Here is a 25,940-nt window from a genome sequence, read left to right on the forward strand (position 1 = left end):
GCAGAATAAGTATCGGTACGGCAGAGCCGGTGGCGGTCGCGCCGGGCGGTACGAGGAACAAGTTGGGGCACAATAGGGTTGAAGGACAGGGATGAACAGGAAGGTCAGGCTCGATCATCCGGAGACAGATGCGGTATAGAGAGAGAGAAAGAGAGAAAACAGGAAAGCAGCGACTCACCGAAAGATCCCGATCTTGTCCGCAATACCGAAATACGTGGACGCTGATTGGCTGCGACCCATGTCACGGGAGTCGACGGGGAGCGGCAGGTACAAAACCGTGGGAAAATCTTGCTCGTCGTCCCCTTCTTCCGTTTCGAACTGTACAGCTGTCGGATTCTCTCTCTAATTCTCCTCTAATTTACACATCATTCAAAATGGGCAAGGACGCTTCTTTCGCTCCCGGTAAGCTATCACTCCCTATCTAGTTTCACCCCTTTGCGCTATGGTCTGTCCGGGGAGCCTGGGGCTGGGTGTCGCGAGAGAACGGCGAAAAGGAAGGAAACGAGATGAAGACAGAAGCGAGTCGAGCTCGACCGCGCCTGGTCCATTGAGAGCACCGGCTATGCCTAGCGCTTATCTCCATCGTGCTCTCATCACTCGCGACGTCCAACTCTCACTTCCGACCTTGGTTCCATCAACATCCACGCTCGCGCAACCGTTGCAATTGCACGTCCAGACAATCGCGGCCCAGTCTCCAGAGCCCAGACTTCCTCCCCCTTCGCTGTCACCATGACTGGCCTTGATGTAGTTGGGACCTTGCCGGCCTCGTACTCAGGGTCTAGGAAATGGAGGCAGTTCCGGCCGGACCCTCAAGCCGAACCCCAACCATGATCGAAGCCAAACAGCTATCTAATACAATCCATTATTCAGGTGACTCTGCCAAGGGTGCCAAGCTCTTCCAGACCCGTTGCGCTCAGTGCCACACCGTCGAGGCCGACGGTGCCAACAAGGTCGGCCCCAAGCTGCACGGTCTGTTCGGCCGTAAGTCCGGCCAGGTTGAGGGATACTCCTACACCGACGCCAACAAGGGTGCTGGTGTCACCTGGGACGAGAACTCTCTGGTAAGGAACCTCAGCTCCGGTTCATTGACCGCAACGGCCTTCTAACCTACACCCTCTACAGTTCTCCTACCTCGAGAACCCCAAGAAGTTCATTCCCGGCACCAAGATGGCCTTCGGTGGCCTCAAGAAGGGCAAGGAACGCAACGACCTCATCACGTATGTTTGCTCTTCAATTCAGTTTCGATCTCAGATCGTCCGCTAATCCATCCCTCACAGCTACCTCAAGGAGTCTACTGCTTAAATGACCTGATGAATTATTCCCCCACGGCATTATGTTCTCGTTCTCACACCCGTCCCTTGGAATGATAGACGTCTGGGATTTGGTTGTCGCCGTGGGCTGACTTTCCGGGCATCCAAGGGACGGGGCATGTAATATTATCGGAGATTATCATGGTTGACTAGCAATAGATTTGGAATCTTTTCTCTACTCTTCACAACTTCCTAGGCTGTTTGGCGTAGTGGCTGCAGGGCTGGCATGCAGGTACTAGTAGATGGATCCGATGGATCCGTTATCTGCAGAGACTCGATCCTCCGGCACGAACGGCCGTGGACACTAGGCGACTCCAGAACCTCCCTAAGGGGGTGGCTACAACGCCCCGAAACGGAAGAATGTGTTTCAGGCGTTGGGGGCAATCAGACACATCGATTGGGCGACAATGGCGGTCAGGCACCGGGGGGCGGGTACCTCGAGGTCTTTCCACCACTCAAGTTGTATGCATAAGTACACAAGAGGTACCCGCAGTGACTTTGCCAGTGACTTCGTCCCTTCTGGCACACATGACTCGGGCTGATTGGCCCAGCCTCCTCTTGAGATGTGAGGCCTCGCATCGTGGGGACTGTAGTCGCTTCTTCAACGAGTTCCTCGATTCTGGTCCTGTTTAACATCGTTGATGCTCGATCGCAACTGTCCCAGAAACTCGATTATACATTGATATCGCGTCTCCCGAGTCTTGAAGCCCTTCAACTACTCTCGTCGCATCGCATCCTGTCGCATCGCATTTTAGCGCGCGGGGTCGATTGACTACCCTCTACGCTCTTCTAACCGCACAGCAATACCCCCGTATCATTTATCGTGTGAGATCATTGCAGGGCGCTTGCACTAACCGCCCTGATTCCAGCCATTGAACCAACAAGTGTCGCGATCGCAGGCCTTGGTGCACTGCATCGCTGCGACTCTGCCCCGCCTTGGAAGCGCAGGCATCGCCAAACGCCGTCCACCATGTTGGACGAGCTGGACCACGTCTTCGACGACCATCCGTCGCTGGATGCTTCACTGGAAGACTTTGAGAACAACAGCAATGCGCACCGCTCCCCGCTCTTCGGAATGCCGTCACAGCACTCTGGCTTTCGTTCGGAAGAATCGGATGGCGAGGAAGATCCCGCCGAGGACCGCTGGTCGCCGCCAGGTTTGCGCCAGCACGATCATGTCCAGGGCAGCGGCTGGTACCGTCACCAGCCCTACTTGCGCCAGGGCAACCTCCACGAGCGCTTAGAGTTGAAGCCGACGGTTGGTCTGAGCCAGTCGCCGTCAGGGTCGCGGGACCCTAGTCCCCAGTATGAGGATGCGTCCGAGAGTCCCACCAAGGGAAAGACAGACGAAGATGCCGAGTCAGGCGATGTCACAGTTGCGGCCAACGTGCCCCTGCCTATGGGCCCAGGTACCCCACAGACAGGACGATCCCCCAGCCCCCAACCTTTGCAGAAGCCCGGTGCCACTCGCAATAGCCCTAACGGTCCTGAGGACGATGGGATGGGGTTTGGCCCCGAGAACTTGAGTAACTGTAGGCATTGCCTGATTGGGGAATATACCCTTCTCTGCATGCACAGAAGCACTGACTTGTTCTTGCAAATGACTTGAAGACATTCGATTTGCCGTGCGCGCCGAAGTTCAACATCGAGAGCCCATTGCTGCCATCTTTGGCTACCTGCGCAACAAGTTTGATCGCATTACTAGTTCCAAGTCCAACACTACCCTTTCCGTTCTCATACTCTTAGTGTCCATTGCGTTTATGCGCGCATTGCTTCTTCCTGGTCTACCCCAGTCAATCCCGGATCTGGTAAAGCTTTCTGGCTTTGCGCGCTCTTTTGAACCATTGATATACTATTCGGAAAATGGTGTGCAACAGATTGGAACCCTGCAAGAAACAGGAGTGGCTGTCTGGGACCTGAGCGAGTCGGTGCGCGGGACCAACATGACCAGCGCGCCTATCATCGTACGCCAGCTTGATGAGCTTTCCGACTCACTGAAGTCCCTATCTCTCGAGTTGACACGATTCTTCGCCAATGTCGACTCGGACATCGACTCCATTCTGATCGTGATGGACTGGGCCAAGCGCGAATTGGAAACCTTATCCGCGCAACCCCCTAGTTCCCTCCCCACCATTGTCTTCGACAATATGCACAATATGCTGTCGCGCCTCGGCGCATTGGAGCGCACAGCCGAAGTGGAAGGTGGCATTGCCACCGCTGCAACCACAACTACTCTCGGACACCTGGTGATGGCCGTGCTCGGGCCAACATCAGCACAACGTACCCGCGCTACTCTGACGCGAACATTCACCGAGTTCCTTTCTGTGCTCGAAGAATCCATCAATAGTGAACTCACCCACTCAACGGCTCTGTTTGCCCTCTTTGAATCAATTGACCGCCAGTTCCTTAACCTGCAACGTACAGTGGTGCGTGAATCAGATGCTCAAGAACGCGCCGAGGGGGAAATGCTCAGCTCTCTCTGGACTCGTGTGCTGGGTCCTGATGCCGCTGCCGTTCGCAAGTATGAGAAGAACAAGAAACTACTCGCCAACGTGCGCAGCCGAACTGTCGCAAACAAGCACCTTCTCGTTGACCACCGTGGCCGGTTACTCACGCTGAAAGTTAATCTGGAGACTTTACGCCGCAAACTCGTGAGCCCTCTTGTGCGCCGCAACGATTCAGTCAGCTTCATGGGCGTAGACGGTAGCGCGGGGTCTGGAAGCTTTGGCGCAGCCGGACGAATGCTCGGCCCCGTCGAGGCCGTCATCGACGGCCAAATTAAAGGTCTAGAAGGAACATACGATTACCTTCGATCCGTTCGCGAACGGCAAAAGGCCAAATTGATGGAACTGGTCTACGGAGCCGGGCGGAAACCTTCAACGTCAATGTTAGGATTGAATGGGCAGGAGGAGGAAGTATAAGCATCCATGGGAGCAGCTTTCCTTTTGGTTCTGATCCACACACTCTCCTCTATCTGTGATCATCTAGCATTGAATCCGGTGTGGGATTTCCGGCGTTACTCTATCCAAAGGTTCATGGTCCCGCTCGTGGTGTCTCGGCTTATTGGGGATTTCAACGGTCAACCCTAATTACTCTGGCGTTTCCGGTCTCGACTCGTCGGGCCATATTGAGGCGCATGCAAGAGAAAAGGAAATAGGGATAGACACAGGCGGCACATATTTTCAATCTTACCTCGTTTCTTGTTTAGCAATACAATATACGCTCCTTTTTTTTTCAGGTCTTTTGTTTTTGAGTAGATCCGAACACTTGCAGGTGACCAACGACCTCCAACCACATCACTTCAGAGTCCAGACATCTATCCCGAGGTTCGATTTTCAGGTCACATATAATTACCCGGGCGTCTTGCCACTTGCGGGCTGGCCTCGAGTAGGACTCACGCACTCTGCAACTAAGTGGAGACCGCGACCAGATACCATATGATCGTGCCTTGTTCCCATCCGCCAGTCCGCAGCCATTGGGGATGTACGCGTGGAGCCAGAATCATATCAGGCAAAGCCAACCTTTCCATGAGAAGATAAAGAACCTTCATGCTGCCACCCCCCCCCCCCCTTCTTCTAAGGGAGGCTTGTCAGTCCCACCAGCAGAGCCTGTCTTCTCCCCTCGGGGGGAAATTTGTCTAGGGTTTGGCCGATGCCGAATAGATCCCGCAAAGATACCCAATCAAGTGCACATTGCATGCAGAATAATGCACGTCAATACAGATTGAGAAGAGCTAGGCCCAGCGTCGGTCAGCCATGCGTCTACTGGGAAAATCGATTACATGCCTAGGTCGATGCTTTACAGGGCCCAAGCAGGAAAACACAGTCTACTTATATTGTCTAACATCCCGTTTCCCAAAAGGTTTTCAGAGTGTGTCTCAAAATCATCATGTTCGGTCATCACTTCCTTGCGCTAGGACTTATACTTATGCAGACATGGGCTATGCCCAATGTCCTGCGCAAGGTAGGTCAGGGCGATTCGCCTCCTTTGGTCTTACCCACTGCTGCATCAACGTCAAATGCTATCGCGGCTTCCCAGATGGACTATCTTGCGCGGGTTGCTCTGGGTGCTGCGACTGATCACATTGCTCGGCATCAACAAAAAGGATGTACCAAGCAAAATTTACGGGTTCGGAGGAATTGGAGAGCCTTTTCAGATGAAGAAAAGAAAGCCTATATCAAGTCTGTGCGGTGTTTACAGGAATTGCCAGCTAGAACGCCCTGCAACTCTTGTTGCTGGAGCCAAGACAAGATACGATGACTTTGTGGCTACGCATATCAATCAGACATTGGAGATACATTTCACGGTGTGTGACTCCCGATATGTGTAGGCCAAAATTGATAAGCTAATCCCACCCAGGGTACCTTTCTAGCATGGCACCGATACTTCATCTATGGTTTCGAACAAGCTCTCCGCGACGAGTGCGCCTATGCTGGCGACTACCCGTAAGATCCCCATCTCAACAGTCTCCACAGACGACCTTTCTAAAACTCCTCTTTCTCCAGATACTGGGATTGGTCCGCCGATATCGAGCACATAGAACAATCCCCCGTCTTCGACGGCACCGACACCTCAATGTCCGGGAACGGCGTCCACATCGCCAACGAAGCCGACATCCCACTCAAACTAGACTCTTACCCAGCACTTATTGTCCCCGCCGGAACAGGTGGCGGCTGCGTAACCAGCGGTCCTTTCAAAGACTACACAGTCAATCTAGGTCCGGCAGCTCTAGTTCTCCCTGGTGGAAACGTGACCGGTGTTGCAAACCCATTCAACTATAACCCGCGCTGTCTGAAATGAGATCTCACATCCACCATTCTACAGCGATACAACAACTACACCGCTGTCGCGAACCTGATTCTTCAGAACCACGATATCTGGGACTTTGAAATGACCATGCAAGGTGTTCCCGGATCGGGCTCTTTAGGCGTGCACGGCGGTGGACACTATTCCATGGGTGGAGATCCCGGAAGAGATGTCTACGTTAGCCCTGGTGATCCTGCGTTCTGGCATCATCATGGAATGATCGATCGGGTATGGTGGATTTGGCAGAATCTAGATGTGGAGAATAGGTTGAATGCTATCTCTGGGACGGGGACTTTTTTGAATCAGCCGCCGTTGGCGAATACGACGTTGGAGACTTTTGTTGATCTTGGATTTGCGAATGGGGCTCCTGTTCAGATGAAGGAAATCATGAGTACTACTGCTGGGCCATTTTGTTATGTTTATGTTTGAGATGGCAGTTGGGAGATGGGGGTGAGTTCGTGTCTATTGTTAGGCATTCGGTCTGTTATGTAGCGGATGACATGCAGTGTATACGGATGGCTGTCATTATTGTATAGAGCCGGATACAAGGACTGACTAGAAATCATGGGATCTTGAATCTATCGCTTCCCAGGTTTTGTATGTGCCAAGAACAGGATTCGATTGTTTCTTTTTCTTCATTCCGTCATTTCATTGCTAAGAGCCGAAAAGTGATGCGGAAGGAAATGTGGGGTGCGGTATGTGATTTCTTTCCTACAGTCATGGTGAAATGTCATCAAGGGCCGAGACGAGAAATACAACAATATTCCTGCTTATTTGAACACGCCGTTGCCACCGCATAGACCGTGTAGATCTATTCCTGGGTCTATAGTAAACTCTCATATAGCATCCCGCAGGGTGGCTGAACCTTGTAAACGCTCGTTCCTCTTATGACGTGTGATAAGCGCGCCTTGTAAGATTACTTGAATGGGTGAGAGATGAATTTAGGCGTGTGTTCTTCGGACCATTTCAGCTCATATCTCGACATACAGTGAACAGATCGCTACCAACGGCCCATTTACTTCGCGCTATGCATTCTTCAGTCGAAAAGCACCACTGCACTATTCTTTACGAGATTTGGGCCCAGGACTGCAGCCAGCTCGGCAATGATCCCTTTCAGTGATTGTGGGTTGTTTATGGGCATGTCTTCCCAGCCGACCAGATCCTGGATAAAGTCAGTACGGTTACTAAGAGAGAGAGAGAGATGAGATTGTGATCTGACAATCATATTCACGAAAGTTCCGTGGTAGAGGAGGTGCCAGTGATCCAGGTCCAAGGCTTTCACCTCGTCCATAGTCAAGACACCCGGCATATGAAGGTCGAAGAGGGAAAGCTCTTCCTCATTGACATCGCTGTCGATTGACTGGCTCGGACTCGAATCCTCGACTTTGGAGGATCGGTCTCGTGACAGAGACACGTAGGAACGCTTACTGAGCTTCTCCGTAAGCTCGCCGGCCAACGGATCCCATCCGTATGTCTCGGGGTCTGCAGCAGACTCGTTAGAATAATAATTGACAGGAAAGATCGAATCAATGGTATAGCTCACCAAGGATATACTGGGGTCTGAAATCGCCCTTATAGCGCATCTTTACGCAACTGTGAATATAGTATCCTGCAGTCTATTGTTAGCAGGGCACATGTCATGGAGCGTTCGTAAATTACCCATATAGTAATAAGGATAGTCATTCTCGATGCAAAAGGCAATTTCTCGCATGGCACTGAGCTTGCCAAATTGCCAGTGCTCGTAGTCCGGATCATAGCTATCATTTGTTAGCAATGCACCAAGACAATTTAAAATAAAAAGGTACCCACAAGACATATACTGAGCTTACGCCACCGGGAACCAAGTCCAGGACTGCAACAGCGATCAACTTGCCGTCAAGGCGGTAGCACTGATGCCATGACCCGAGCTTTTTCTCGTCTGCATTGGCCTTGGTGGGTTTGGCAGGAGTTCGCTTGATGCCAGCGCACAGGAAGCGTTCAAAATCCTTAGTCTTCCAGCGGGAGACGTCCTCACGATGGACTTTGGTCTGATACTTGGAGAAAAGCTCAAACTTCGTCTGCGAAACCGAGTCTCCTTCGATGTTAACCTCGAAGCGATGCGCCGGCTCCAGTGGTCTTTTCGTTTCAGGGTCAACTGGCCGCTTAACGTTGCAATACTCCGTTTCATGAACAGCAGACAGTAGGTCGAAATTGCACTTTCGGTATTTCTTTTCCCTGGCCAACTTGTCAGCAGTTAATAGCCCATCAGCAGACTGACATACTTACTCTCGAGTACGGGGACATAATCGAGCTGCCTTGCGCATATACTCTGGACCCAGTACAAATTTGTTCCAGGCGTTGATTGCCTTGCGTTGGTCACGGCGAGGTTGGTAAGCCGAAGCCTCCAGTCTCAGCGTGTAGTGAGGACAGCATGACCGCTGCAAGTTCTGCTTATAGTATAGCGAGCCGGATCTGTATGCAAAGCACAATTAGGCACCTGCATGCTAAGACAGGGGTAGATCGGCGATCAATACCGTCTCCAACCCCGATCAATGAGCTCCCCATAGTGCTCGGGGCGCACGGCCACCGAGCTGGCGTAGTAGGATGCACCTACAAATGACGTGTCAGGAATATCGCATAAAGAGAGAGAGAGAGAGAGAGAGAGAGTTAGAATGACATACTTCCATCGTCTGATTTACAGTAACCGCAGGAGTTCCGTTGGTAGCCTGCCCGTGAATGGTTAATATTTACCTAGTGGGAGGGGAAAACCGACAGAGCTGCAGGAGATTGACGAGTTACCCCGCCAGGGTTGCCCAGCTCGCAGCCACCAGGGCCAGTGGACGCCCCACGAGGACGCAGCAGCCGGTCTCAGTGGCCCGTCATCGGGGTCAAGTGGGACGTTACCTAGTGGCCGGAAGAGCGACAGCTGTCGCGCGCGTTCGGCGTCAACCGGTTCCATTTTGGCCCTCCAAAATTGAGGGTTCCGGGTTGGTTGGCGGTCCCGGCGGGAGTGAAAAACTAGGATGTGAGATGCAGGCAAATACAAAGCAAAGTGGACCGGGGCGACAATGAAAGGGACATGTGTCGAAAGATGAAGGGGAGGGGGGAGAGTAAGAAGAAAGGAGAAATGTAGAAGTGGCGGGGGGGTTGTTGGTAATTATACTACATCTGTATACAAGGAGGCTCTTCGTGACCACATATCGACACGACGCTGGAGGCCTACGAAAAGAAAAAAAAGTACCGGTAGTCCACTCCTCTATCGCTAGCTATCTCTATCCTGGATGCTTTTCTTAGGTTCGATCACCTGCCCGCTTACCAAATTGGACATCCATCGCTCCGACTTTCCTCTCGGTACCAATGTTCGGGGCCGGGGCTATACATAGTAAGGTCTAGACAGTACGGGTCAAGTACGGGTCAATTGCGGTCTCCCCTACCCGAAACACATAATTAAGGTATCTCTAATTGAATCCAACCGTAGTGTAAAGTACCTGTACGGTTTAGTCAGTTGCCTTCGCCGGACTGCGCCGCCGGTTCACTCTGCCCCTCCAAGCCCACTCTCCCCTTCAACTGCCTCATTAACTCATTTCCCTTCTATTTTCCCACCATGTCTCTTATCAATACCCTTCGTTTTCCCACGGGAATGAATGGAGATACCTAATTCACCCTCTTCTGCGTGATCATCTCTGCGTTGTTCCCTGGGAAGAAAATTTCCCTCCGACCGCCCGCCTGAAAACCGTTGTACACCGGAAGCGACAGCTTTCAACCTCTCCACCCCCCAACTCCCCCCCTTTCAAGGGCTCCCTGGGAGTTTGAGCTGAGAGCTTTCTTCTCTTGGACCGTCATTTTTTTTCCTTTCTCTTTACCTCCAATTCCCGCTTTCCGTCGGTCCCTCCACATTCTTTTTTTTTTCGTTTCGCCTCTCCAGTGTACTAGGAATCTCGGTAACTTGAACGGATCGGGAATTAGTGTGCATGACAATGGCACAGAACCGGACCATGGAGGCTCGCGTCGGGCGCAAGAACCAACGTAAGTCCCATTTTGCGCACGTGGGGAGGCGATCAATCTGGTCATGACTGATCCCGGACTTCCCTGGCAGGTTACGGTTCGAAAGGAGAGCGCCTGGTGGCTGGAGTCGTCCCGCTGTCCGCCGACAAGACCAAAGTCCTTATGATTCAGTCCGCGGGCCCCGGTGGTTGGGTCTTGCCCAAGGGAGGATGGGAAACCGACGAACAAACCGCTCAGCAGGCTGCATGTCGTGAGGCCTGGGAGGAAGCCGGCGTCATCTGCACCGTGTTGCGAGATCTGGGGTTGATCCCCGATATGCGCCCCTCCACCCTCCTCACCGCGCACACTCCTAAGGCATCCTACCAATTCTTCGAGGTCAGCGTCGAGCGCGAAGAATCCGAATGGCCCGAGATGCACAAAAGGAAACGCCAGTGGGTGAGCTATTCTCAGGCTGCGACTGCGTTGGCCAATCGCCCTGAGCTGCTGGAAGCTTTGAATCGCAGCTCGCTTAAGCGGTAGTCACCGCTCGTACATACTGTGACAATAGGCTTCGTATGCACGAAAGCCCCGGGTGTTGCTCCTCACCTGCTCACCCGTTTCATGACTTGACACGACCCCAGAAAAAAAAGAGATCGGTGGCTTTCTTCCTTTCTTGATTTTCTCGAATTCCTGAACCTTCTCAACTTCCGACTTTTCCCCTGTTCCCAATATCTTCCATTTTTGCATGACATACGTCTCTGCGGTCGGGCTGCTGTATTACCCGTCCTTCTTCTGGCGCACGATATCGGTTCTTTGCTTTCTCGCCTCTATCCTTATAGACGCCCTGCGCAGGCTCTGATCAGGGTTTCAACCGGTCAGGAGGGCCTGTTATATCAACTGGTCAGATCTTATGGAGGCTTCTTGCTTACTCTATCTCTATGGAAAGGGAAGACGAGTTTGACTTGGAAATGGACTGAGGATCATCACAGTCCTCGCTAGCAGTTGAATTTGATTCTGAACCACGCCCGGAATTTTCAAAATAAATAGCAGTCAATTTGTAGTTACGAAACATTCCTGTCTTAAATGAGCATCGGCATTTAATGGCCGTGACGTTGAATTTTGTGCGAATCGGCGGCTCAGGGTAGTGTCCCAATTAGGGAAAGTGCCAAGACACCTCCGAACATGCGAAGTCCAGCAAATCATTCGCTTGCCTCAACCTCAACTTTCTCCATCTCCTTCGACCTCATAGCCCCCTCCTCTTTGCGTGAATATCTGTCTGGAGCTTTCATTCCTTTGACATTCAGCAGTCACACGCGCACTTTCGGAGATTCGGCTCGCGGCGACAAGCGTTGGCGCAAGATGGATTACGAGATGGACCTTGAGCCCCAAGGGCCGCAGGTGACTGTTCGCGAAGTAAGTTGACGATGCTCTTGTGGCTATCAAAGCACATGATTGTTGACTCGCACCACGCAGGTCGAGCCTTATCGCGTCGACTTCAAACTTTCCTCATGCGACTTGGCATTTGCAAACTCCCTACGTCGAGCCATCCTCGCCGAAGTCAACACCGTCGCCCTGGATTTGGTTGAAATCGAGAGCAACACGTCGGTACTCCCCGACGAGATGCTTGCCCACCGACTGGGCATGATACCTCTGAACTCGAAGAACTGTGAATCTGATTTAGAATATACGCGTGAATGTGATTGCGAGGACCATTGTGTGCGCTGCAGTGTGACACTTTCTCTGCACACCAGGTGCAGCAGCGGCATTATGCCTGTCTACGCGCGTGATCTCATCGTCCAGGGCGAACGGATGAATGACACAATCGGCGATCCTGTCATCACGGACAAGGAGGGCAAGGGAGCTCTCATCTGCAAGCTGCGGAAGGGCCAGGAGATCAAGCTCACCTGCTTGGCTAAGCGGGGTACCGCTAAGGAGCACGCAAAGTGGGCACCTACCGCTGCTGTAGGATTCGAATACGACCCCCACAACAACTTGCGCCACGTAGACTACTGGTATGAACAGGACGCCAAGAGTGAATGGTAAGTACTCTTTTCGATCGACTGAAGAATCGTACTGATCCTGGACCACAGGCCTATCTCCGCCAATGCGCAGTGGGAACCCGCCGCAAACCCCGATATGCCCTTTGACTACGATGCCGAGCCGAACATCTTTTACATTGACGTCGAGAGCATCGGAAACCTCGAGCCCGATGTCATTATCCAGCAGGGCATTAACATCCTCATGAAGAAGCTCGCCACCACCATCTCCGAACTCTCGGGCGAGGGTGCGCACGGTCATGAAGATGCGGAGATGCTGGGCGCTGGAGATCCGGACGCCTACGAGCCTCCAGAGGGCGTTGACGGCAACCTGACCTCATACGGAAATGGTGGTGCTGGTGCATGGGGAGCCAGTGCCCAGACTCCCTACGGTGCTACGCCGTATGGACAGAGCGCCTACGGGTTCTAAGCGGACCAAAGGGGGATAAAAACATCTAAGACAGACTCTTGCATGCAGATTGGAGTTCTTTTTCATTTCTTTCAGTTTGTGCTTTTTTTTTTGGGCGGCTGGCGGCGCATTGGAGTTCCGTGATCTTACGCCGAGGCGGACGATACTGAGATCCCGCTTGTTCATAAATCTCATCACCTTGAAAAAAAAGCTTACTGATCTACCTACACTTGCAATCGGAATCAATGTTATCAACGTACTCTTCTTTTGGAGTCATTCTCGTCAATGGCAGGTAGTCTTCTGCGACTCCAGGCAGTACCATGTAATGTATCTGACTTGTATGCTTCCGAGTCAGATTGATCTGGCTCTTAATTACCTCTAACCCACCCGACGAGCCTAACTTTGCAGTAGTTTCGCTTTTTGAACCTTGCGTATCCACTTCGTACCGACGGGATACATCGGCCCTATTCCTTTTTAACTTCATGCAAGCTTCATTGTCTGAAAATTGCTATTGTTGTCTCTTCTAATGGATCGAATGAATGTAAGTAGACGCCAAGATATGCTGTTCAACAATACCACACGTCAATCTTTGCGGACGAATTGATCAAGAACGAGTGTCCTGGACCCCAGTACCTCAAGGAAATGGGATGCTTGTCTCCTTTGCGATCAAGAATTCTCAAGGTACAGCAAAGCTTAGTTCAAGCGAGTACACAAGGCACGAAGATGTCAAACTAACTCCTTCCAGGCCGAGCTATAAGGTCATCCTCAAGTATCAAAGCACTTAATAGGACCAAGTTCTCCACGATATCAATATGCCGCTTCACTGCAGCAATCAGAGCATCATTGTCTCTGAAGTAACCATCCATCTCCATTGAAAGGGCCGACGCGGGAGGTCCACCCTATCCGGATATTTAACAGTGATCAGTCCACCAGGCCTGCTCAGCGTATCAAAATATCCATAGGATTCCTTTGAAAAAAGTAAGAAAAAATCATCCGGATCCTGTATAAAAAGGTAGTTGAAATCCGATCCGATCCAGTGTGCTTTTACTTTGGGACGTGTCGATCTTTGGGCCCGGTAAGCTTTTTGTCTACATTGAAAAGCTGACTCAGAGTATAAAGTCTATTCAGCGGGTGTCGATTTCTGAGAAGTGTGGCTGCGAACTAGGATGCCTTAGATTTGCGGCAATAATAGCTCTGGACTGATATCAAAGCCTCTGGGTCTTCATTTTGGGTAATTGGCGGGGTTGCAGTGTGTGCATCAGCGAAGCTGACGGGGTAGATTATGCCTTTTGGACATTCTTGATGAACCTGATTTCCATACGACTTTGCTGGCGCACCGCCTGTCTTGGGCGACCTTTGTCAGAGTGCTGATGAATCTCATGGAATATGAATTGAATAACAACTAAGCTTGATTTCAAGTCCCTGATTGAGTTGATTTATTGGACTATATGCGTATTCGAACCTCGGAAAGATTGATACTGAGTCTTTGTGAATGATGGACTTTGAGACGCTACTATATGTGCCCAGACAAAGAATCTTGACGAGACAACCTCTTATAGTTAGACACATGAAAGAGTCTGAACACCTCTTCAAGAACTCTTCGTATCCCACCTTACCCAAGGAATATCTCAATCTTCATACTGTAATTAAAAAGTATAAGCGAGATAAACGACAATTCTTAATCTGATCCTCGGCATTAACTGTCTCAAGTCCCATAGCCACGTCTTTAACCTCCCATCGCACCTTCCATGCCAGAACTCACTCATATCCAACACACACTTCACCTCCAAACATGACCTTACTTTCACATCTTCACATCCGCCATGGCACCCCCAAGCCACGAAGCCAATCCTCCATTCATCCATCAACGCGACAAACTATTCACCCAGCTCAACGAACAAAGCCTCCTCCTCAAAAAATGCCCAGAAGAATACCTCGTTATCGCCGCCACCCTGACTGACCTCGCACAGCAAATCGTATCCTTCAAGCTCGACGCAAACTCCCCTCTCTGCTTCAGCGCAAAGTGCAATGCCCTCACCACTACACTGCTATGCCATAGCGACGTCTTGAAGTCCCACCCAAGTCGACATGTCGCGATTGCTGCGTCGATCGATCTCATGCAGTTGCAGCTCGGTCGACTCACCATGAAGGCTGATGGGGATGATGAGTTCGCAATGAAGATGGATGCGCTGGCGAGTCGGATGCAGACATCCTGGATGCCGAGTGATGGGATCGATGGGAGGGAAGTGGGCGTTCAGGAGCATTTGCATCGTGTTTGGTGGGAGCTGAATCTCAAGGTAGCGGATTGTGAATGTGCGGATTGTGTCAGGGAGGACAAGAGGTTAGTTGCGAAGCTGGAGGTTGATGGTTTCTGTTAATTGAGTAATTCTGTTTCTAGCTTGCATTCGCTGAGGGACTCTTGAATTGCGATGTGCTGCGTTCATTTTTATACGAGGTCTCGCGGGTCTAATACTACGGGTTTCATTGCCTCTGTCGCCTCTGGAAGGGCCAGGCCTAGGCTTGTTGATTGCTGGGAGATGTTGAACTGACCATGGGGTTGTTCATATGGGAAGACGGGACTCGACACGTGGATGAAAAGAGTGATCAAGCGAACCACTTGAAAGCTCTGGAGTGGACTTGAGCTAGGTAATGCTACGAATAATACGACATGAGAAAGAAGCAGTGCGTAGAGTATAGTAGAATATTATTATCAATAGGGACTCTTTTCAAGCCGACAAAGTCAACATGTAGACCGCATCGAAAATGCAAAACAAAAGAAAACCAATCCCAACGCCAAAGAAGAGCACCACATTGGATGATCTATGCAAAACCGTCGCTAAAATTGCACAAGAACAATGCACCTTCAAAAGCAATGAATTTACTCCATCAGCTCAACCGGAGGCCGCGCCGTCTTAGGCGGCATCTTTTTCAACGACATCTCAGCGGGACTCAAGTCCAGATCCATATCGACATCCTCATCCTCGACATCCGGCAGACTGACATCCTCAACCATAACAGCCGGTAGGTTAGGGCTGTGGCCGTGGTCTTCCGGATTGAAATAGGATAGTGCTGCTGCGGGAGCGTTGGTGGGAGCCCGCAAGCGGCCAGCTGCTGGTACGATTATCGGAGGAGATAGACACCGGCGTAGCGGGATCAACGGGCGCAGGCTCGACGTGATCGGTCTTGAGCTTAGCAAGAGCGGTGGCCAGATCACTAGCGTGTACTTCCTTATTAGGTGGGTCCTCGTTGCGCATAGTCCAGCCGTGGGGGGGGACTAGGTGGCGGGGAGATGAAGAAGAGCTTATCGAGTTGCGGAGCCTCAAGGAGGCGCTTTGGACGGTGCAGTTCCTCTTCGCTGAGAATGGGCGTGGGTTCGCCGAAGTAAATCCGGGGCCGCACGTTGCGGTTCAGGAGTCTGGTGCCTTCAAGATGCTTGCGGACGGCGATGGCGTCGGCGTCGGAATGGAATGAGCAGACGATGCGCCGGAAGGACGGAAGCGGTGAAAATGAGTTCAGACGAGCAATCACGGTGATCTGGGCGCGGATCGCATCAAGCGAGGACGGCTGGAAGACGAAGAGGTCGTTGAGATCAGTGATCAAGAGAGTGTTTGATGGTGGTGATGGCTGCGACAGCGCGGGGATGTTGGATAGGTCGATGGAGAGCGAGGGCCGCGATGAGGAGCGGCCGTGGAAGGAAGGGGAAGAGGGCAGAGAGCGAGGAGGAGAAGCGGATTCAGCCATGATGGTTCAGGTGAGTTGGTATAGCGATTGCTTTGATGGTGAGAGAGAGTCGCGGAGGATAAGAGAATGATAAAGGGGGATTTGCCACCGGATAAGGTAGAAGGGTCTAGACGCGTGGAGGCAATTCCGGGTTTCCAATCTTGATTTTCAAAGAGATAATGGGAGATGATTGGAGGTGAGTTGGAAGAGAGCGGAAGACCGGAGCTACTATTTAAATCAGGACCTGATTCTGCCATCAAACTCTGAAGGGGCGCAGCGGATAGCATCATCCTCGCTGACACGGCCATCTCTGCACAGCCGTCGCCCGATTGGGAATGGCTTTGTGTTTCTGGGGATCCACTTGCTCCTCCATGCGCCACCGCTAAATCGCAAACAGGGCGATACCAATTCTACCAGTTCAGTAGTACCTGCATCAGCCACATGTACGCCACATCTTCACTCAAGTGTCGACTCCACACTCCCGAGTTGCGCCTCCGCTCCGCCTCACCCTGCAAAGGACACCTAGCGACCATGTGACTCCTTTGTAATTCGTCTGCCTTGGTTCACAGGGCTTGGCCGCACTCCGCCCTGACAATGTCACCTCGGCATACCTGAGCCTTCCTCTTGCGGAGATGGTTCGTCGGTTTCGGAAGTCTGCGGCACGGAGACCTTAAGTCCTACTGCAAGGCAGCTCTATTCCATGCTTATTTACTTTTACTTTTTTTTTCTTTATCTTCATTTGGCTAGAAGGTGAAGGCCGCCTGCATTCGATTCATTATAGCCCTCATTGATGGTCACAGTGGCGCAATGGTCTCAGATGCATGGGGTCGGCTCGGATAGACATACGCTTCTACCCGGATGTTCGCCTGCATTGAAGGTGAGGTGTACACTGTGTTTTCAATGAGGAACACGTCTAGAGTACCAAATTTAAAATACCTAGGCGGTAGACCCCGGGATTGGCCCATGCGGGAGTCGTTTACAGAGAGATTGCGGTCGGTGTCAAAATCAGTACTAGATAACTGAACAGCTTGCGACATTGGCTTCGGGCACCAACGTTGCAAGTCCCATACAAGTCCACAAGGCTAAGGCCTGGAAAATTTCAAGTCTCGCGGTTGTCTTGCATGGAGCTATGGAGTTATCGAGGATTTGCTTCTCCACGGGTGAAGCGCTCGGTCGCCGGCCATCAAAGTGATGGTCGTGGCTGGGTTTGTACCGGCTATAAACGCATGCATTGCTGTTGTTCCTCTAGATTGGGGGACGATGGGATCGTTCTTTGGGGTCCAGGACGAGCTGTTCTTGGGCAAAAAAAGAGTTCATTGATTCATGGAAGGGATATGAGTGCGAAGTCTTCAAGTCTTTGGGCTTTCCTTGGGACGTGTCTGGAAATTTCTAGATCCTCGAGAATAGGGAAGACTCGCGGCTGTAAGAAAACATTCCCCAATCAGGAAAAGATTGTTCATGGACCCCAAGGCAGATACTTTTTTATGATCAATTCCGACCGTTGTGTTGGACAGATTGTGGCGTCTCAGTAACTAGAAAACTTGATCAATCAATAAACAACCCCCCAGAAGCAATAATATGCGCCCCATTCACCCACCGCGCCCGCTCCTCGCACAGAAATGCAACCGCGTAGGCAATTTCCTCCGGCTGTCCCATCCTCGGCCCAACAGGAGTCTGATCAATAATCGGCTGAAGGATCTTCATCTGCTCCTCGCCAGCAGCAGCGAAGCCTTCTGTCAGAGTCGGACCAGGACTCACGGCATTGACAGTGCATCCGTATTTCGGAGGAAGTTCCTTGGCCCTGAATCCTGGTTTAACACTGAACTGCAATATGGCAGAAGAAAACTTACCAGCACTTGGTGAAGGAATCCACCATACCCTTCGTGCCAGCATAAATAGTCTGATTCGGCGGAGGACCTCGAGCTGAAATACTCGCAATGTTCACAATACGTCCGCTTCCTTTGGTTAGATGTGGTAGACAGGCTTTTGTCAAGAGGAATGTTCCGCGGCCATTTATGTTCACAAGCAGATCCCAGTCGTCGAGAGTTTGTTCCTCCAATGGCTTGTTGACGGCCAAGGCGACGCAGTTGATGACGATGTCAATACGATTCCACTTTGTCAACGCTGCGTCAACGAGCTTTTGTGGAGCTTCTATCTTGGACATGTCGCCCTCTACGGCGATGGATGGGGACTGTAGAGATGCGATGACCTTATTTGCTTCCGGTTGAAGCTCGGGAAATGGGTAGTTGACCACCGTGTTTGCGCCGCGAGAGGATAACTCTCGCACGATGGCGGCGCCTATACCGGAGCAAGAGCCGCTGACGATTGCGACTTTTCCGGATAGTGTTTGTTCTGTCATTATGAATTGTAGAATTCTAGATTCGGTTTTGAATGAGATGGTCCAGGGTATTGATGTAGCGCGCACACAGCTAGAGATACTTTTTGATTTGATGGAGTAGAGCTGAAGGCAATATGGGAAACGTGATGTTGAATATTGAAAGCAGCTGATAAAATTATTGACTATCTTATGAGCTTCGTAAATTGGGTCGGAGACAAGTTTTCACATCGTCGATCCCCACATCCCGATTGTCGACATTGCGCATCTCGGACGTCTCTTCCGCACCCGGCTCTAGCAACACGGATATTTACAGCATGAAGTGCCCTCGTCAAGCGGGGAAATGACCTGTGAAACATTCTGATGAATGTGAACTTGAGAATCTGTCATGTCAACGGGGTCCTAAAATCTGCTTCAGGAGCCATATCGGCAAGTGGACCACGAGGAGATCTTTAAACAGCGAGAGTACATCAGCCCAGGCTCCTTCCCCGCACTTGATGATCTTAATTACGCCCCATGAGAAGAAGCCCCGAGAAATGAATCTTCGCATTCAGGAACATCCCTTGGGCGTTATTAAGGAAGTTCGTTTCGAAAAAATAATGGACAGGCCGTCCCTAGGCCTCGCGAAGACAATCACAAACGCCATGAATGTGCCTGTCTCGAAATTCAAATCATGCTAGCGTCAAGAATATTGGGAGAAACATCATAGCCTTGGCGCTCAACACATTGGTGCTCTCCCAGCCGGAGTAAGTGATCTTGGGAGCTCTTCAAATCTTGAGTGTTATGCAAAATGCAGAGTTTGCGCAGATGCATATGCAATTCTTTCAATTTGCATTAACGAGTTATTCAAAATACGACTTACATATTCCTTGTGCAATGCCGGCTTCTGCTTTACATTACCGGGCCCATGATTGGTGCAGGAAATGGATCTCGCCGACGCAATAGTCCCATTTCTTTGAGAAGAACTAGCCCTAGGATTGCTCCCGCAAGGTATGGGATCTAGGCGTTGGGTGATTACCAATTCGAGGCCCACTCAGGTACTGAGATGAGCGAGTCTCTCATTCTTGAGCGAAAAGGAAAATAAGAAGGAAAGGGAAAAAGAGAGGCATCATCAGCAGAGAAAAAGTCTAGCTACGTCCCCGCTCCCATCTCTTCTCCAATGGCACGTCTGGTAGATTTGGCAGTCGTGTTTGGGTCCTCATATACTCTCAGTCTCGGCAACGCGGAGAACTTGGAAGATATCGTTTCAACGGAGGTCGGGAATAGCAGAATGAGACCGATGCATTTGCCAAGGAGTCAACACGGGAGGAAAAAAAGTCCTTGAAAAGTCCGAAGAACAGGGACCGATCTAGACATCAAAGCTGTTTAGCTCCGAGCCCTAGCATCGGTCCTAGCAATGAAGGCCACCAATCACAGGTTGGTGGAGCGTCGATCAAAAACAACATCCAATCACAGCGATGGTAATGGTCAGCAGTTTAACATTATCCAATTGGAACCACTCGATTTGTGAGATTTTGAGACTTTAGGCATGCATCACTGGAGCACGGAGCGCGTTGAGCGGTGTTTGGCATTTGCTCATCGCTGACCGTTGCTGACTTTTAGAAGCCCTTTGATTGGTGCCGGGCCACGCCTTAACGAATGCATCGCTGGGTTTTCGCTCATTGACTTCGCTAACTGATGGGGCGCACTGCTGGTCTAGCTGCTTGCTGGCGGAGACTTGTGGTGGTGGATAGAGTTATAAGGGGGCAGCGATGTTTCCTGGAGTTCAGGATTTCAAAAAGATTTTCACTGATCGTCATTTCGCTTTTATTCTCTTCTAACGGCAGTCTCACAACTCTTTGACATACTTTTGCTACCTTACTCTCTCAAACGGGTTCCTCTTCGTGATCGCTCAGATTGGCCTGGACGCCCCTGGTCTTCTTTTGCCATTCGATCTTTTATCTACTCGTATAAAAAGGAAAACGTCGTGGCGTCAGTTGGGCTTGCCACTGCACAAACCCTCCCGAGACCGTAGCCTGCATATCATCGAGAGCCATGGCCCTTCTCTTTTTCAAGAAGAAGCTGTTTCCATCTCAGGAATCAAACCTATCGAGTAAGTAGCAAGAACAAAAACCTAGACTAAAGCAGATACTAATCTCAAGACAGGCAAGCCTCTTCTAGCTCGCATCGACGACGACGATACTATCCGCGGCGACTTGGAACCCGACCTTGAGTCCCAGACCGGTCAATCCTACAATACCTTCAGACGCTGCAACAGCAATGACGGATCGACGGTCGGAAGCATCAGTAGCGGCAACAGCACACGAGCACGCATCAACCCGCGGATCATCTCAGATGCCATTCTCGGGTTATCAGATGGATTGACAGTCCCCTTTGCCCTGAGCGCGGGTCTCTCCGCTCTAGGAAACACCAAGGTGGTCGTGCTGGGTGGGTTGGCTGAATTGGCAGCCGGTGCCATCTCCATGGGTCTGGGTGGATACGTCGGAGCAAAGAGTGAAGCGTGAGTTCCCTCGGGCTCCATCCCATCGCCTCGAAGAAAACCTCTAACCCGAAATGACAGTGAATCATACGAAGCCACAGTCCGTGAAACACAAGCATTGATAGACAGCGACTCGCAAGAAACACAAGATATGGTGCGTGAGACATTCGCGCCTTATGGACTCTCCAGCACCGCCATCGAGGATATTACCCGCGACCTGCACGCCTCGCATGAGCGATTGTTGGAGTTCCTGTTGACCTTCCATCACCGCGAGTCTGCGCCCGACTGTAACCAGGCTTGGATCTCAGCTGTGACACTTGCCATGGGTTACTTCGTCGGTGGCTTCATCCCGCTCATTCCCTACTTCTTTGTATCTCAGGTCATCACCGCCCTGTACTGGAGTATCGGCGTGATGGGAGTCACCTTGTTCGCATTTGGTTATATTAAAACCTGCATTGTGCGTGGGTGGCATGGTCGGGATAACATCACTGCCGGTATATGGGGTGGTGTACAAATGTGCTTCGTGGGAGGTATTGCTGCCGGTGCTGCGATTGGCCTCGTCCACCTGATTGACACCGGCGGTGCCAAGTAGATGGGAGTTCACCCGTATGGTTCATTCTGTGTTTGCATTTCCTGCGCAAAAAAAGCATTGGCGTCTCGGCTTTCTCTACTCATAATGATCGGACGATCTCATATACTGGCGTCTATTAGCGATCTCCCTTGCACTGGCAAGATGGATACATCAATGCATTCAAAATTCATGTATCATCCTAACATACCTCCCATTCAATTCTGCATCTCAAACCAAAATCCTCGATGTGATGTGTATAATAAGTATGTTTTTCCAAAGTTCTGGAATTTAACCCGCCAAAGCCCTCGTCACCAAAGCCGTAGCCCTCTCCGACATATTCAATTTCAACGCCTCCGCATGCCCCGCCTCCGACATCTTCCCCCACGTCTTCCTCAAGATATCCACCATCTTCTCCTCATCTCCAAGCTCCTTCTCAAACTTGTCAAACTGATCATCCAGAAAAACCAAACACGCCACATCCTCCAGCGTCTGCGTATCCGGATCTCCTTTCTTCAAATCCGCTTTGCGCACCATTGCACCCACCTGCGCCGCCTCCTCCGCGCTGTACCCGCTCTCAAAGCAAATCTTCTCGACGAGCTCCGCTTGTCTCTTCTGTAGCCCAGAGCGCCAGGAGTGATACCCGATTTTAGTCGCGGGATACGAGCTGCGGGGGACTTCCCAGCGGCGGAGATGCTGGGCACGGATCGCGAGACGGAGGAGGTCGGAGGCGTTTGGATTGATGCGGTCGAGGTAGAAGGTCATTTTTTGGGCGTAGTGCAGTTCGTAGGGCATTGTGGCGTTGTTGACTTCGATTTGGTTGGGGTCTTCACGGTGCGCGGAGTCGATGCGCTCTAGCGCAACAGAGTATTTTGACATGATGATGGAAGAGGCGAGGAAGTGGATGTATTATGATTTGTCTTTCGCTATTGATGCTGAGGGGGTGAGACTGGAGGGTTGTTTACTGAAGAAAGACATCTGGTGAGTCGGGAATATGTTCAAATCCGATAAGATGAGGCGGGGTTGTAACAGTACGTCCCTGATTGGTTCTTACGAGAACTATAAGTTGTATTCTTTCCACGAGCTCGAACAGAGTCTGGCCTTCAGAGTAATCGATGCTGGACATTTGCTGTGGCTTGTAGATTCCTAGGAACTCGATAATTCCTTGAGCATCTTTCTACATATGTCCGGAGTAAGTACCAGTAGACTGCACGGGTATCGAGCTAGATGAAGTTGGAAGGTTGTTGCCAGTAATGGAAGATGCAAACGTAAAAAGTAAATGTAACGAGCCACTTCTCTCTCCATTCCTCTAAATTCTTGTCATTGAGGCTGCTTGCCGGGAGAAGCCTTGTACAACTTTGAAAATTCGTCTTTCCCTGGCAGATGCTCAATTCACATTGTTTGATTGTGTTGGATATGGATGTCATTTTGTGGTTTGACCGTATGTTATCAAGAAGAGGGAGGGTAAGGGGGTTGATCAATGAACTTTCGCTTCCATTGGTTGATCATATCTTTGCTAAGCATAATACAGGAATTTAGGCAACCACTGATAGATACAGTAGGCAAATTGCCAGGGTTGCCCGTTGCGGCTCTTCCCTCCGCACACAAACGTGAGATAAGGCGAAACGACCCCTAAAATTTTTCATACGGACCTCTGTCTCTCTCCGTCTCCCCCCCCCCCAACCAAAAAACACAACCATCTTCTCCGTTATGATGAACCCGTATAAAGCGGAACCAGAAAACATCCCCGTAACTGATATGTACGCGGATGTGCCCTGTTATGGTCGATACTACCCGAAAGCTAATGACTTTCGCGTTGATTTCTAGTATGTCTACTCCCAGACCATAGAGTCACTGAAATACTGGGCCTCGGTTATTAAATTCTGTACTAAAGAGATCCGAATTTATCCGGCTAATAAAGGCGGCCGCGATATATTCGCTCTAGGTAGCGTGATCGTGAAGTCTAGCTATCTCTACGCATGAGATAGCGCTTAATATACGGAGATTGACTTCTTATACGCTAATTCTAATAAGATTCGGGCAATCGCTCTAGCAAAGACTGTCTTAAAGAACGTTAAGATTCCAGAAATCTACTTTATTCGTAATAATGGTCATGGTAAAACTGCCGCCTCGGGAAGTGATCGGCTCCCGGAGCACAGGGTGAGTTAGTCACCCCGCCGCCCTGAGCTGCTCCCTGATCAACCTGATCGCTCACCCCATTGCTCAGGCTGGTCGGCCCATTCGGTTTCATCTTGCGTCTCTGTCATTTCACATGCTCCGACGATAACCGCACTGCTGCCTACTGGTGTTCCTGGGGGCGAAGGCCAGGAAATGACGTATTTTCACGTTGCTACAGTAACTTTCAACTCACTCTTCAGACTTCCAGTTGGTCGACTCGACTGGTCTTTCAACTTGTGTGAGATTGAACACCTCATCACCTATTCTGTACCATCCACTCTTTCCTTCATAATGCAGGCTCTATCCCGCCGTCCATTCAATAAACCCTAACAGAAATTCTCTCATGATCTTTGATTCTTTATATCCGGGCTGGCTCGATCCCAGGACCATCATACACTGCCACCATAGGGCAAACGCTCTCGCGTGCCTTGCCATAGGCCTCGACTGCGTCACCACGCCGTGCTACGCAAAGTGAGTACAAAAATCATCGGTCCAAGTATAAGTCCGAACAGGAAGTTCGCCACACGATCTATATCACGCTAGTGTTCCTGGGAACGCTTCCTCCAGTCGATCCACTACGAGATTAAATGGGGTTTCAATTGGTTACACCAAGCGGCCGAGGAGCTGCGCCAATAACATATATGGCCTCATTACCATATTGCGTGGGCTACGGAGCAGAAATCTATGCCGATCTTCTTTCATTTCGCTCTCATAGTGCGATGGACGAAAAGAGAAAATAAGGTCTGAAATATAAGAAGCTCCAAGGATCCCTTCTTTACGATTTTTCTTGTACATCTTGTCAAATTCAATCTCGCTATCTCTTACTCCAAGTCTCTATTTAAATATCCTTGCTTTCACTATGGTAACGCTGAATCATTAAAATTTCTGGCAGCCAAAACCGAATCCCATAAAGGTGGACGTCAATTGGCTCCGAAGCCCAGACTGTGGTTGTGACAGAGCAATTGAACGGCCCAGGAGAAAGTCGTGAAGCAGGCTACTACAGCCTAGAGAACAATGTGCCATAAGAAGAGCACAGGGTAGAGGACCCCAGTAGGTTACATTCTTGATATTGTAGTGGGAGAATTGGTGACATAATGAGCCTATGTGTGGCCTCAGGCATGATTTAATGTCTGCAGTGCATAGTACATCTCCAGACACACTTAGAGGGAGAGAAGTCATCTACCCAATTCATTCAGGATTCACCCAATTTCTTCTATCCATAATGCAGCATTAAGATTATCCCGCACGGCCGCAACAGGGCATCAGTACGGCCTCATCCAGCATCCTCTACACCAGACAGGCAGTGTATGTGTGTGTTGTCCAGTCTGTATCGCCAGATAGCCATCGAGCCGTTCCTATTTCATATTGGCGTCCCCGGGAAGGCTCTTTTGTCAAGGTATATCACTATACGAAGAAACACACACCTAAAGGGTGGGGATCGCGTTTGACCCTAAAGGCTATAAGACTGTCTGAGACCTCAAGCGGGAGACCACATTCACTAGTGATTGCGACGGTATATAGTCGGTGCGGACAAATAAGTGACTAGCCGAGATACAGTATTCTCCTAAATATACCTAGTTCCTACGAGGAATACTGTCGGACTAATATACGGGAGATACGGCGGTGCTTTAGATATTACTGAAGATATAGCCTATCCAATTAAATGCGGTGGCCGAGTAGGGGTACCTAGGTATCCGATAGCTATAGTACTCCACCACACAGATAATATTAATATAAATAATTCTATATTATAAATTATAAGAAGAGGAAGCGGCCTTAATAAGTATTGGAATATAGACCAATGCTACATAGAAAGATCTATCCTTATATTCAACATATAAGACCAGATTGCATTAATCACGTGATCAGATTTTTCTTCTATCAAAATGATGTTTTGACCACTTCTGATTCTGGTCCGCGGCCCTCCCCCGAACGATAGGCGGGACCATTTTCCTTGAGGGGTAAATGGTCCGCCTTCAGGTATGAATGGTCCGTTCCTTCGGGGGTGCCTTCAGGCATGCCTTGCCCGCGGACTTCGACTATGGTCTTCGTACCCCGGTGAACAGACTTCGACCCTCGGTCCCCTTAAGGATAGGCGGACCACTTTCCCTTAGGGGTAAAATGGTCCACCTTTAG

General features: G+C 50.5%; 11 protein-coding genes across 11 annotated transcripts; 7 read left to right on the forward strand and 4 right to left on the reverse strand.

Moving 5' to 3' along the window:
- Positions 1-374: 374 nt before the first annotated feature.
- Positions 375-1,302, forward strand: N7477_009857 (c-type cytochrome; the record flags this gene model as incomplete). Its single annotated transcript, XM_056971518.1, has 4 exons — positions 375-402; positions 871-1,061; positions 1,123-1,217; positions 1,278-1,302. 4 exons carry the CDS (start codon positions 375-377, stop codon positions 1,300-1,302), a joined length of 339 nt encoding a protein of 112 aa, XP_056818497.1.
- A 978-nt stretch (positions 1,303-2,280) lies between these two features.
- N7477_009858 (uncharacterized protein) lies at positions 2,281-4,231 on the forward strand (the record flags this gene model as incomplete). The annotated part of the gene is made up of 2 exons (XM_056971519.1): positions 2,281-2,842; positions 2,922-4,231. The coding sequence occupies 2 exons, from the start codon at positions 2,281-2,283 to the stop codon at positions 4,229-4,231; spliced, it is 1,872 nt and encodes a 623-aa protein (XP_056818498.1).
- A 967-nt stretch (positions 4,232-5,198) lies between these two features.
- Positions 5,199-6,545, forward strand: N7477_009859 (tyrosinase family protein; the record flags this gene model as incomplete). The annotated part of the gene is made up of 5 exons (XM_056971520.1): positions 5,199-5,438; positions 5,521-5,616; positions 5,670-5,755; positions 5,816-6,059; positions 6,135-6,545. The coding sequence occupies 5 exons, from the start codon at positions 5,199-5,201 to the stop codon at positions 6,543-6,545; spliced, it is 1,077 nt and encodes a 358-aa protein (XP_056818499.1).
- A 607-nt stretch (positions 6,546-7,152) lies between these two features.
- N7477_009860 (arginyltransferase) lies at positions 7,153-9,054 on the reverse strand (the record flags this gene model as incomplete). Its single annotated transcript, XM_056971521.1, has 8 exons — positions 7,153-7,598; positions 7,660-7,725; positions 7,776-7,873; positions 7,926-8,330; positions 8,382-8,567; positions 8,630-8,705; positions 8,777-8,821; positions 8,895-9,054. 8 exons carry the CDS (start codon positions 9,052-9,054, stop codon positions 7,153-7,155), a joined length of 1,482 nt encoding a protein of 493 aa, XP_056818500.1.
- A 1,018-nt stretch (positions 9,055-10,072) lies between these two features.
- On the forward strand, positions 10,073-10,619 carry N7477_009861 (NUDIX hydrolase; the record flags this gene model as incomplete). The annotated part of the gene is made up of 2 exons (XM_056971522.1): positions 10,073-10,121; positions 10,192-10,619. The coding sequence occupies 2 exons, from the start codon at positions 10,073-10,075 to the stop codon at positions 10,617-10,619; spliced, it is 477 nt and encodes a 158-aa protein (XP_056818501.1).
- Positions 10,620-11,261: 642 nt separating this feature from the next.
- On the forward strand, positions 11,262-12,545 carry N7477_009862 (DNA-directed RNA polymerase II core subunit RPB3; the record flags this gene model as incomplete). Its single annotated transcript, XM_056971523.1, has 3 exons — positions 11,262-11,492; positions 11,553-12,118; positions 12,170-12,545. The coding sequence occupies 3 exons, from the start codon at positions 11,262-11,264 to the stop codon at positions 12,543-12,545; spliced, it is 1,173 nt and encodes a 390-aa protein (XP_056818502.1).
- Positions 12,546-14,347: 1,802 nt separating this feature from the next.
- N7477_009863 (uncharacterized protein) lies at positions 14,348-14,902 on the forward strand (the record flags this gene model as incomplete). The annotated part of the gene is made up of 1 exon (XM_056971524.1): positions 14,348-14,902. The coding sequence occupies one exon, from the start codon at positions 14,348-14,350 to the stop codon at positions 14,900-14,902; it is 555 nt and encodes a 184-aa protein (XP_056818503.1).
- A 500-nt stretch (positions 14,903-15,402) lies between these two features.
- On the reverse strand, positions 15,403-16,265 carry cbpA (putative calcineurin binding protein; the record flags this gene model as incomplete). The annotated part of the gene is made up of 3 exons (XM_056971525.1): positions 15,403-15,596; positions 15,643-15,798; positions 15,863-16,265. The coding sequence occupies 3 exons, from the start codon at positions 16,263-16,265 to the stop codon at positions 15,403-15,405; spliced, it is 753 nt and encodes a 250-aa protein (XP_056818504.1).
- Positions 16,266-17,789: 1,524 nt separating this feature from the next.
- N7477_009865 (SDR family NAD(P)-dependent oxidoreductase) lies at positions 17,790-18,603 on the reverse strand (the record flags this gene model as incomplete). The annotated part of the gene is made up of 2 exons (XM_056971526.1): positions 17,790-18,045; positions 18,095-18,603. 2 exons carry the CDS (start codon positions 18,601-18,603, stop codon positions 17,790-17,792), a joined length of 765 nt encoding a protein of 254 aa, XP_056818505.1.
- A 2,010-nt stretch (positions 18,604-20,613) lies between these two features.
- N7477_009866 (VIT1/CCC1 transporter family protein) lies at positions 20,614-21,650 on the forward strand (the record flags this gene model as incomplete). The annotated part of the gene is made up of 3 exons (XM_056971527.1): positions 20,614-20,671; positions 20,725-21,079; positions 21,140-21,650. 3 exons carry the CDS (start codon positions 20,614-20,616, stop codon positions 21,648-21,650), a joined length of 924 nt encoding a protein of 307 aa, XP_056818506.1.
- A 267-nt stretch (positions 21,651-21,917) lies between these two features.
- Positions 21,918-22,505, reverse strand: N7477_009867 (DUF4202 domain-containing protein; the record flags this gene model as incomplete). Its single annotated transcript, XM_056971528.1, has 1 exon — positions 21,918-22,505. One exon carries the CDS (start codon positions 22,503-22,505, stop codon positions 21,918-21,920), a length of 588 nt encoding a protein of 195 aa, XP_056818507.1.
- Positions 22,506-25,940: the final 3,435 nt, after the last annotated feature.

This window comes from Penicillium maclennaniae (genome assembly GCF_028827695.1).
Source record: "Penicillium maclennaniae strain IBT 15551 chromosome Unknown utg000008l:1.0-3552695.0:1.0-3555053.0, whole genome shotgun sequence".
In the NCBI taxonomy this organism is placed as follows: Eukaryota; Fungi; Ascomycota; class Eurotiomycetes; order Eurotiales; family Aspergillaceae; genus Penicillium; species Penicillium maclennaniae.